The sequence below is a fragment of the Oncorhynchus masou genome, unplaced genomic scaffold (assembly GCF_036934945.1).
Source record: "Oncorhynchus masou masou isolate Uvic2021 unplaced genomic scaffold, UVic_Omas_1.1 unplaced_scaffold_2947, whole genome shotgun sequence".
NCBI classification, from domain to species: Eukaryota; Metazoa; Chordata; class Actinopteri; order Salmoniformes; family Salmonidae; genus Oncorhynchus; species Oncorhynchus masou.
In genome coordinates this window covers 1-12,096 of record NW_027009367.1, presented here as the reverse complement: position 1 = coordinate 12,096, position 12,096 = coordinate 1, and the positions used below count along the sequence as shown (strand labels likewise).

At 44.6% G+C, this 12,096-nt stretch overlaps 1 protein-coding gene across 1 annotated transcript in view; it reads right to left on the bottom strand.

Moving 5' to 3' along the window:
• LOC135534045 (actin filament-associated protein 1-like) overlaps positions 1 to 2,095 on the bottom strand; it is a gene marked incomplete at its 3' end in the record, with an annotated part of 34,310 nt that extends 32,215 nt beyond the window's left edge. The window contains exon 1 of the mRNA XM_064961192.1: positions 2,060 to 2,095. Coding sequence (XP_064817264.1) covers positions 2,060 to 2,095 — 36 coding nt within the window. The remainder of the gene's footprint in view (positions 1 to 2,059) is intronic.
• Between the last annotated feature and the right edge of the window lie 10,001 nt (positions 2,096 to 12,096).

Here is a 12,096-nt window from a genome sequence, read left to right as displayed (position 1 = left end):
CCACCACTAACATTGAGTGGCTGCTGCCAACACACTGACTCAACTCCAGACACTTTAATAATGGGAATTGATGGAAAATGATGTAAAATATATCACTAGCCACTTTAAACAATGCTACCTAATATAATGTTTACATACCCTACATTATTCATCTCATATGTATACGTATATACTGTACCTATCATCATATACTGCATCTTTATGTAATACATGTATCACTAGCCACTTTAACTATGCCACTTTGTTTACATACTCATCTCATATGTATATACTGTACCGATACCATCTACTGTATCTTGCCTATGCTGCTCTGTACCATCACTCATTCATATATCTTTATGTACATATTCTCTTATCCCCTTACACTTGTGGAATTGTTAAGTTAGATTACTTGTTGGTTATTACTGCATTGTCGGAACTAGAAGCACAAGTATTTCCGCTATACTCGCATTAACATCTGCTAACCATGTGTATGTGACAAATAAAATTTGATTTGGTATGTGGACACGCCTTCAAATTAGTGGATTTGGTTATTTCAGCCACACCTGTTGTTGACAGGCGTACATAATTGGAGTACACAGCCATGCAATCTCCACAAACGTTGGCAATAGAATGACCTTACTGAAGAGCCTAGTATTTTCAACGTGCACCATCATAGATGCCACCTTTCCAACAAGTCAGTTGGTCAACTGTAAGTGTTGTTATTGTGAAGTGGAAATGTAACAATAGTCTGTCCTCGGTTGCCACACTACTCGAGTTCCAAACTGCCTCTTGAAAGCAACGTCAGCACATGAACTGTTCGTCTTCATGAAATGGGTTTCCATGGTTACGAGCAGCAGCACACAAGCCTAAGATCACTATAGGCCATGCCAAGCGTTGGACTCGGGAGCAGTGGAAACGCTTCTGGAGCGATGAATCACGTCACCATCTGGCAGTCCCAATGGATGAATATGGGTTTGGCGGATGCCAGGAGAATGCTACCCAAGCAGAATGCATAGTGCCAACTGTAAAGTTTGGTGGAGGAGGAAAAATGGTCTGGCTGTTTCTTCATGGTTCTGAGGAAGAACTGACAACGCTACAGTATACAATTACATTCTAGATGATTCTGTGCTTCAACTTCAGTGGTAACAGTTTGCAGAAGGCCTTTTCCTGTTTCAGCATGACAATGCCCCTGCGCACAAAGCGTGGTCCATACAGAAAATGGTTTGCTGAGATCAGTGGGAAGAACTTGATCAGACATCACGGAACCTCAGACTCTGCAACCTGACCAACACCTTTGGGATGAATTGGAATTCCGACTGCGAGCCAGAGGCCTAATCGCACAACATCAGTGCCCGAAGCAAATGGAAGCAAGTACCCGCAGCAATGTTCAAACATTTAGTGGAAAGCCTTCCCAGAGGAGTGGAGGCTGTTATAGCAGCAATGTTCAAACATTTAGTGGAAAGCCTTCCCAGAGGAGTGGAGGCTGTTATAGCAGCAATGTTCCAACATCTAGTGGAAAGCCTTCCCAGAGGAGTGGAGGCTGTTATAGCAGCAATGTTCCAACATCTAGTGGAAAGCCTTCCCAGAGGAGTGGAGGCTGTTATAGCAGCAATGTTCCAACATCTAGTGGAAAGCCTTCCCAGAGGAGTGGAGGCTGTTATAGCAGCAATGTTCCAACATCTAGTGGAAAGCCTTCCCAGAGGAGTGGAGGCTGTTATAGCAGCAATGTTCCAACATCTAGTGGAAAGCCTTCCCAGAGGAGTGGAGGCTGTTATAGCAGCAATGTTCCAACATCTAGTGGAAAGCCTTCCCAGAGGAGTGGAGGCTGTTATAGCAGCAATGTTCAAACATCTAGTGGAAAGCCTTCCCAGAGGAGTGGAGGCTGTTATAGCAGCAATGTTCAAACCTCTAGTGGAAAGCCTTCCCAGAGGAGTGGAGGCTGTTATAGCAGCAAAGGGGGGACCAACTCCATATTAATGCCCATGATTTTGGAATGAGATGTTCGACAAGCAGTTGTCCACATACTTTTGGTCATGTAGTGTACTTGCATTCATTTTTTAAACGGGTACCGGGTTACCTTCGGACGAGTCCCGTGACACTTGGTGGGGGTCATATTAGTTTGTAGCCCAAACGGTTTGGACGCTACAGACAGAAGTTGGCACATCGGCTGGTAGTGACTTCAGACAGGTCCCGTGGGGCTTTTCGAGGGTCGTAGAGCAAATCTTATTCGTGAGAGTCTCATCTTTCCATAGACTGGTCATATTACCGTTTGGACGAAGGCCGATTTATACCACTGTAGCTCGGCCATCTTCCAAGGAAGCCTGACTGGGAAGCCTGACATAGGAAGCCTAGAGGCCTGACATAGGAGGCCTGACATAGGAGGCCTGACATAGGAAGCCTGGGGCCCTCTCATGCCGTCCCTGGAAGGGGTGCGTCACCTGATTGGGTTGATTCACTGATGTGGTCATCCTGTCTGGGTTGGCGCCCCCCCTTGGGTTGTGCCATGGCGGAGATCTTTGCGGGCTATACTCAGCTTTGTCTCAGGATGGTAAGTTGGTGGTTGAAGATATCCCTCTAGTGGTGTGGGGGCTGTGCTTTGGCAAAGTGGGTGGGGTTATATCCTTCCTGTTTGGCCCTGTCCGGTGTCCTCGGATGGGGCCACAGTATCTCCTAACCCCTCCTGTCTCAGCCTCCAGTATTTATGCTGCAGTAGTTTATGTGTCGGGGGCTGGGGTCAGTTTGTTATATCTGGAGTACTTCTCCTGTCCAATTCGGTGTCCTGTGTGAATCTAAGTGTGCATTCTCTAATTCTCTCCTTCTCTCTCTCGGAGGACCTGAGCCCTAGGACCATGCCCCAGGACTACCTGACATGATGACTCCTTGCTGTCCCCAGTCCACCTGGCCGTGCTGCTGCTCCAGTTTCAACTGTTCTGCCTAATTATTATTCGACCATGCTGGTCATTTATGAACATTTGAACATCTTGGCCATGTTCTGTTATAATCTCCACCCGGCACAGCCGAGAAGAGGACTGGCCACCCCACATATGCTCTCTCTAATTCTCTTTCGTTCTCTCTCTCGGAGGACCTGAGCCCTAGGACCATGCCCCAGGACTACCTGACATGATGACTCCTTGCTGTCCCCAGTCCACCTGGCCGTGCTGCTGCTCCAGTTTCAACTGTTCTACCTTATTATTCGACCATGCTGGTCATTTATGAACATTTGAACATCTTGGCCATGTTCTGTTATAATCTCCACCCGGCACAGCCAGAAGAGGACTGGCCACCCCACATAGCCTGGTTCCTCTCTAGGTTTCTTCCTAAGTTTGGCCTTTCTAGGGAGTTTTTCCTAACCACCGTGCTTCTACACCTGCATTGCTTGCTGTTTGGGGTTTTAGGCTGGGTTTCTGTACAGCACTTTGAGATATCAGCTGATGTACGAAGGGCTATATAAATAAATTTGATTTGATTTGAAGCCTGACATAGGAAGCCTGACATAGGAGGCCTGACATAGGAGGCCTGACATAGGAGGCCTGACATAGGAGGCCTGACATAGAGCATAGGAGGCCTGACATAGGAGGCCGACAGGAGGCCTGACATAGGAAGCCTGGGGCCCTCTCATGCCGTCCCTGGAAGGGGTGCGTCACCTGAGTGGGTTGATTCACTGATGTGGTCATCCTGTCTGGGTTGGCGCCCCCTTGGGTTGTGCCATGGCGGCGATCTTTGCGGGCTATACTCAGCTTTGTCTCAGGATGGTAAGTTGGTGGTTGAAGATATCCCTCTAGTGGTGTGGGGGCTGTGCTTTGGCAAAGTGGGTGGGGTTATATCCTTCCTGTTTGGCCCTGTCCGGGGGTGTCCTCAGATGGGGCCACAGTGTCTCCTAACTCCTCCTGTCTCAGCCTCCAATATTTATGCTGCAGTAGTTTATGTGTCGGGGGCTGGGGTCAGTTTGTTATATCTGGAGTACTTCTCCTGTCCAATTCGGTGTCCTGTGTGAATCTAAGTGTGCGTTTCTCTAATTCTCTCCTTCTCTCTCTCGGAGGACCTGAGCCCTAGGACCATGCCCCAGGACTACCTGACATGATGTCTCCTTGCTGTCCCCAGTCCACCTGGCCGTGCTGCTGCTCCAGTTTCAACTGTTCTACCTTATTATTATTCGACCATGCTGGTCATTTATGAACATTTGAACATCTTGGCCATGTTCTGTTATAATCTCCACCCGGCACAGCCAGAAGAGGACTGGCCACCCCACATAGCCTGGTTCCTCTCTAGGTTTCTTCCTAGGTTTTGGCCTTTCTAGGGAGTCTTTCCTAACCACTGTGCTTCTACACCTGCATTGCTTGCTGTTTGGGGTTTTAGGCTGGGTTTCTGTACAGCACTTTGAGATATCAGCTGATGTACGAAGGGCTAAATAAATAAATTTGATTTGAAGCCTGACATAGGAGGCCTGACATAGGAGGCCTGACATAGGAGGCCTGACATAGGAAGCCTGACATAGGAGGCCTGACATAGGAGGCCTGACATAGGAAGCCTGACATAGGAAGCCTGACATAGGAGGCCTGACATAGGAGGCCTGACATAGGAGGCCTGACATAGGGAAGCCTGACATAGGAGGCCTGACATAGGAAGCCTGACATAGGAGGCCTGACATAGGAGGCCTGACATAGGAAGCCTGACATAGGAGGCCTGACATAGGAAGCCTGACATAGGAGGCCTGACATAGGAGAGGGCCTGACATAGGAGGCCTGACATAGGAGGCCTGACATGGGAAGCCTGACTTTGGCAGATGTGGTGGATTGAGACGCAGCCCATTCAGAAAACAGATTGTGACTGTGTATCAATAGACACTTCAAACCGCTCCTGCTTTCTTCAATACTCTCTCCATCTACACTCATTTATCTTCCCCTCTCTCTCTATCCATCTACACTCATTTATCTTCCCCCTCTCTCTATCCATCTACACTCATTTATCTTCCCCCTCTCTCTCTCTCCATCTACACTCATTTATCTTCCCCCTCTCTCTCTCTCCATCTACACTCATTTATCTTCCCTCCTCTCTCTCTCCATCTACACTCATTTATCTTCCCTCCTCTCTCTCCATCTATACTCATTTATCTTCCCCCTCTCTCTCTCCATCTATACTCATTTATCTTCCCCCTCTCTCTCTCTCATCCATCTACACTCATTTATCTTCCCCCTCTCTCTCTCTCCATCTACACTCATTTATCTTCCCCCTCTCTCTATCCATCTACACTCATTTATCTTCCCTCTCTCTCTCTCTCCATCTACACTCATTTATCTTCCCCCTCTCTCTCTCTCCATCTACACTCATTTATCTTCCCCTCTCTCTCTCCATCTATACTCATTTATCTTCCCCCTCTCTCTCTCTCCATCTACACTCATTTATCTTCCCCCTCTCTCTCATCCATCTACACTCATTTATCTTCCCCTCTCTCTCTCCATCTACACTCATTTATCTTCCCCTCTCTCTCTCTCTCCATCTATACTCATTTATCTTCCCCCTCTCTCTCTCTCCATCTATACTCATTTATCTTCCCCCTCTCTCTCAATCCATCTACACTCATTTATCTTACCCCTCTCTCTCCATCTACACTCATTTATCTTCCCCCTCTCTCTCTCTCTCCATCTATACTCATTTATCTTCCCTCTCTCTCTCTCTCTCTCTCTCTCTCTCCATCTATACTATTTATCTTCCCCTCTCTCTCTTACACTCTTTATCTTCCCCTCTCTCTATACACTCATTTATCTTCCTCTCTCTCTCTCCATCTACACTCATTTATCTTCCCCCTCTCTCTCAATCCATCTACACTCATTTATCTTCCCTCTCTCTCTATCCATCTACACTCATTTATCTTCCCCTCTCTCTCCATCTACACTCATTTATCTTCCCCCTCTCTCTCAATCCATCTACACTCATTTATCTTCCCTCTCTCTCTCCATCTATACTCATTACTCCCTCTCTCCATCTACCTCATTTATCTTCCCTCTCTCTCTCATCTATACTCATTTATCTTCCCTCTCTCTCTCCATCTACACTCATTTATCTTCCCCCTCTCTCTCTCCATCTACACTCATTTATCTTCCTCTCTCTCTCCATCTACACTCATTTATCTTCCCTCTCTCTCTCTCCATCTACACTCATTTATCTTCCCTCTCTCTCTCCATCTACACTCATTTATCTTCCCCCTCTCTCTCTCCATCTACACTCATTTATCTCCATCTACACTCATTTATCTTCCCTCTCTCTCTCCATCTACACTCATTTATCTTCCCCCTCTCTCTCTCCATCTACACTCATTTATCTTCCCCTCTCTCTCTCCATCTACACTCATTTATCTTCCTCCTCTCTCTCTCCATCTACACTCATTTATCTTCCCCTCTCTCTCTATCCATCTACACTCATTTATCTTCCCCTCTCTCTCTCCATCTACACTCATTTATCTTCCCTCTCTCTCATCCATCTACACTCATTTATCTTCCCTCTCTCTCTCCATCTACACTCATTTATCTTCCCCTCTCTCTCTCCATCTACACTCATTTATCTTCCCTCTCTCTCATCCATCTATACTCATTTATCTTCCCTCTCTCTCTCCATCTACACTCATTTATCTTCCCTCTCTCTCTCCATCTACACTCATTTATCTTCCCCTCTCTCTCTCCATCTACACTCATTTATCTTCCCCCTCTCTCTCTCCATCTATACTCATTTATCTTCCCTCTCTCTCTCTCTCCATCTATACTCATTTATCTTCCCCTCTCTCTCATCCATCTATACTCATTATCTTCCTCTCTCCATCTACACTCATTTATCTTCCCACACTCTCTATCCATCTACACTTCATTTATCTTCCCCTCTCTTCCATCTATACTCATTTATCTTCCCTCTCTCTCTCTCTCTCTCCATCTATACTCATTTATCTTCCCACTCTCTCTATCCATCTACACTCATTTATCTTCCTCTCTCTCTCTCCATCTACACTCATTTATCTTCCCTATCTATCCATCTACACTCATTTATCTTCCCCCTCTCTCAATCCATCTACACTCATTTATCTTCTCCCTCTCTCTATCCATCTACACTCATTTATCTTCCTCCTCTCTCTCTCCATCTACACTCATTTATCTTCCCCCTCTCTATCTATCCATCTATACCATTTATCTTCCTCCTCTCTCTCAATCCATCTACACTCATTTATCTTCCATCTCTCTCTATCCATCTACACTCATTTATCTTCCCCCTCTCTCTATCCATCTACACTCATTTATCTTCCCCCTCCTCTCTCTATCCATCTACACCTACTTATCTTCCTCTCTCTCTATCCATCTACACTCATTTATCTTCCTCTCTCCATCTACACTCATTTATCTTCCCTCCTCTCTCCATCGGCACGTCATCTTTCCCCCTCTCTCTCTCTATCCATCTACACTCATTTATCTTCCTCTCTCTCTCCATCTACACTCATTTATCTTCCTCCTCTCTCTCCATCTACACTCATTTATCTTCCCACTCTCTCTCTCCATCTACACTCATTTATTCCATCTACACTCATTTATCTTCCTCTCTCTCCATCTATACTCATTTATCTTCCCTCTCTCTCTCTATTAATTCTACCTCATTTATCTTCCTCTCTTCCACATCTACACTCATTTATCTTCTTCCTCTCTTCTCCATCTACACTCATTTATCTTCCCACTCTCTCTCCATCTACACTCATTTATCTTCCCCCTCTCTCTCCATCTATATCATTTATCTTCCCTCTCTTCCATCTTCCCTTTATCTTCTCTCTCTCCATCTATACTCATTTATCTTCCCCCTCTCCATCCATCTATACTCATTTATCTTCCCCCTTCCTCTCTCTCCATCTATACTCATTTATCTTCCCCCTCTCTCTCTATCCATCTACACTCATTTATCTTCCTCTCTATCTCTCCATCTACACTCATTTATCTTCCTCCTCTCTCTCCCATCTACACTCATTTATCTTCCCTCTCTCTCTCTATCCATCTACACTCATTTATCTTCCCTCTCTCTCTCCATCTACACTCATTTATCTTCCCCCTCTCTCTCAATCCATCTACACTCATTTATCTTCCCCCCTCTCTATCTATCCATCTACACTCATTATCTTCCCCCTCTCTCTCTCCATCTATACTCATTTATCTTCCTCTCTCTCTCTATCTATCCATCTACACTCATTTATCTTCCTCCTCTCTCTCTCCATCTACACTCATTTATCTTCCCCCTCTCTCTATCTATCCATCTTTATCTTCTCTCTCTCTCCATCTACACTCTTCTTCCCCCTCTCTCTCAATCCATCTATACTCATTTATCTTCCCTCCTCTCTCCATCTACACTCATCTATCACTCATTTATCTTCCCCCTCTCTCTATCCATCTATACTCATTTATCTTCCCCTCTCTCTCTCCATCTACTCTCCATCTATACTCATTTATCTTCCCCCTCCTCTCTCTATCCATCTCCATCTATCTACTCATTTATCTTCCCACTCTCTCTATACATCTATACTCATTTATCTTCCCCCTCTCTCTCTCCATCTACCTCATTTATCTTCCCCCTCTCTATCTATCCATCTACACTCATTTATCTTCCCCCTCTCTCTCAATCATCTACACTCCATTTATCTTCCCTCTCTCTCTCTATCCATCTATACTCATTTATCTTCCCTCTCGCTCTCCATCTATACTCATTTATCCCCCCTCTCTCTATCCATCTACACTCAGTTATCTTCCCTCTCTCTCTCCATCTACACTCATTTATCTTCCCCCTCTCTCTCTATCCATCGATACTCATTTTATCTTCCCTCTCTCTCTCCATCTACACTCATTTTATCTTCCCCCTCTCTCTCTATCCATCTACATCTATACTCACTCATTTATCTTCCCCCTCTCTCTCTCCCATCTACACTCATTTATCTTCCCTCTCTCTCCATCTACACTCTTTATCTTCCCTCTATCTATCTATCCAATCATTTACCTTCCCCCCTCTCTCTCTCCATCCTACACTCATTTATCTTCCCTCTCTCCATCTATACTCATTTATCTTCCCACTCTCTCTCTCCATCTACACTCATTTATCTCCATCTACTCATTTATCTTCCCTCTCTCTCTCCATCTATACTCATTTATCTTCCCTCTCTCCATCTACACTCATTTATCTTCCCCCTCTCTCCTCCATCTACACTCATTTATCTTCCCCCTCTCTCTCTCCATCTACACTCATTTGTCTTCCCTCTATCTCCATCTATACTCATTTATCTCTCTCTCTCTATCCATCTATGCACTCATTTATCTTCCCTCTCTCTCTCTCCATCTACACTCATTTTATCTCCATCTATACTCATTTATCTTCCCCCTCTCTCTATCCATCTACACTCATTTATCTTCCCCCTCTCTATCTATCCATCTTCCCTCTCTCATTTATCTCCTCCTCTCTCTCCATCTACACTCCCATTTATCTTCCCCCTCTCTATCTCTCCATCTACACTCATTTATCTTCCTCCTCTCTCTCTCCATCTACCTCATTTATCTTCCACTCTCTCTCTCTATCCATCTACACTCATTTATCTTCCCTCTCTCTCTCTCCATCTACACTCATTTATCTTCCCCCTCTCTCTCAATCCATCTACACTCATTTATCTTCCCTCTCTCTCTCTCCATCTACACTCATTTATCTCTCTCTCTATCCATCTACACTCATTTATCTCCCCCTCTCTCTATCTTCCCTCCATCTACACTCATTTATCTTCCCTCTCTCTCTCCATCTACACTCATTTATCTTCCTCCTCTCAATCTCTCCATCTACACTCATTTATCTTCCCTCTCTCTCTCTATCCATCTACACTCATTTATCTTCCCCTCTCTCTCTCCATCTACACTCATTTATCTTCCCCCTCTCTACTCAATCCATCTATACTCATTTATCTTCCTCTCTCTCTCCATCTACACTCATTTATCTTCCCTCTCTCTCTCCATCTACACTCATTTATCTTCCCCCTCTCTCTCAATCCATCTATACTCATTTATCTTCCTCTCTCTCTCCATCTACACTCATTTATCTTCCCTCTCTCTCTCCATCTACACTCATTTATCTTCCCCTCTCTCTCTATCCATCTACACTCATTTATCTTCCCTCTCTCTCTCCATCTATACTCATTTATCTTCCCCCTCTCTCTCTCCATCTATACTCATTTATCTTCCCCTCTCTCTCTCTCCATCTATACTCATTTATCTTCCCCTCTCTCTCTATCCATCTATACTCATTTATCTTCCCCTCTCTATCTCTCCATCTACACTCATTTATCTTCCTCCTCTCTCTCTCCATCTACACTCATTTATCTTCCCTCTCTCTCTCTATCCATCGACACTCATTTATCTTCCCTCTCTCTCTCCATCTACACTCATTTATCTTCCCCCTCTCTCTCTATCCATCTACACTCATTTATCTTCCCTCTCTCTCTCCATCTACACTCATTTATCTCCCCCCTCTCTCTATCCATCTATACTCATTTATCTTCCCTCTCTCTCTCCATCTACACTCATTTATCTTCCCTCTCTCTCTCCATCTACACTCATTTATCTTCCTCCTCTCTCTCCATCTACACTCATTTATCTTCCCTCTCTCTCTCTATCCATCTACACTCATTTATCTTCCCTCTCTCTCTCCATCTACACTCATTTATCTTCCCCCTCTCTCTCAATCCATCTATACTCATTTATCTTCCCTCTCTCTCTCCATCTACACTCATTTATCTTCCCTCTCTCTCTCCATCTACACTCATTTATCTTCCCCCTCTCTCTCAATCCATCTATACTCATTTATCTTCCCTCTCTCTCCATCTACACTCATTTATCTTCCCTCTCTCTCTCCATCTACACTCATTTATCTTCCCCCTCTCTCTCTATCCATCTACACTCATTTATCTTCCCTCTCTCTCTCCATCTACACTCATTTATCTTCCCCCTCTCTCTCTCCATCTATACTCATTTATCTTCCCCCTCTCTCTCTCTCTCCATCTATACTCATTTATCTTCCCCCTCTCTCTCTATCCATCTATACTCATTTATCTTCCCTCTCTCTCTCTCCATCTACACTCATTTATCTTCCCCCTCTCTCTCCATCTACACTCATTTATCTTCCCTCTCTCAATCCATCTATACTCATTTATCTTCCCCTCTCTCTCCATCTACACTCAGTTATCTTCCCTCTCTCCTCCATCTACACTCATTTATCTTCCCCCTCTCTCTCTCCATCTACACTCATTTATCTTCCCCCTCTCTCTCTCCATCTATACTCATTTATCTTCCCCCTCTCTCTCTCTCTCCCCATCTATACTCATTTATCTTCCCCTCTCTCTCTATCCATCTACACTCATTTATCTTCCCTCTCTCTCTCTCTCTCTCTATCTATCTACAATCATTTACCTTCCCCCTCTCTCTCTCCATCTACACTCATTTGTCTTCCCCCTCTATCTCCATCTATACTCATTTATCTTCCCTCTCTCTCTCTCTCCATCTATACTCATTTATCTTCCCCTCTCTCTCTCTCATCTCCATCTATACTCATTTATCTTCCCACTCTCTCTATCCATCTACACTCATTTATCTTCCCACTCTCTCTCTCCATCTACACTCATTTATCTTCCCCCTCTCTATCTCTCCATCTACACTCATTTATCTTCCCCTCTCTCTCTCCATCTACACTCATTTATCTTCCCCCTCTCTCTCTATCCATCTACACTCATTTATCTTCCTCTCTCTCTCTCCATCTACACTCATTTATCTTCCCCCTCTCTCTCTATCCATCTACACTCATTTATCTTCCCCCTCTCTCTCTCCATCTACACTCATTTATCTTCCCACTCTCTCTATCCATCTACACTCATTTATCTTCCCCCTCTCTCTCTCCATCTACACTCATTTATCTTCCCCCTCTCTATCAATCCATCTACACTCATTTATCTTCCCCCTCTCTCTCATCCATCTACACTCATTTATCTTCCCCTCTCTCTCATCCATCTACACTCATTTATCTTCCCTCTCTCTCTCCATCTACACTCATTTATCTTCCCCTCTCTCT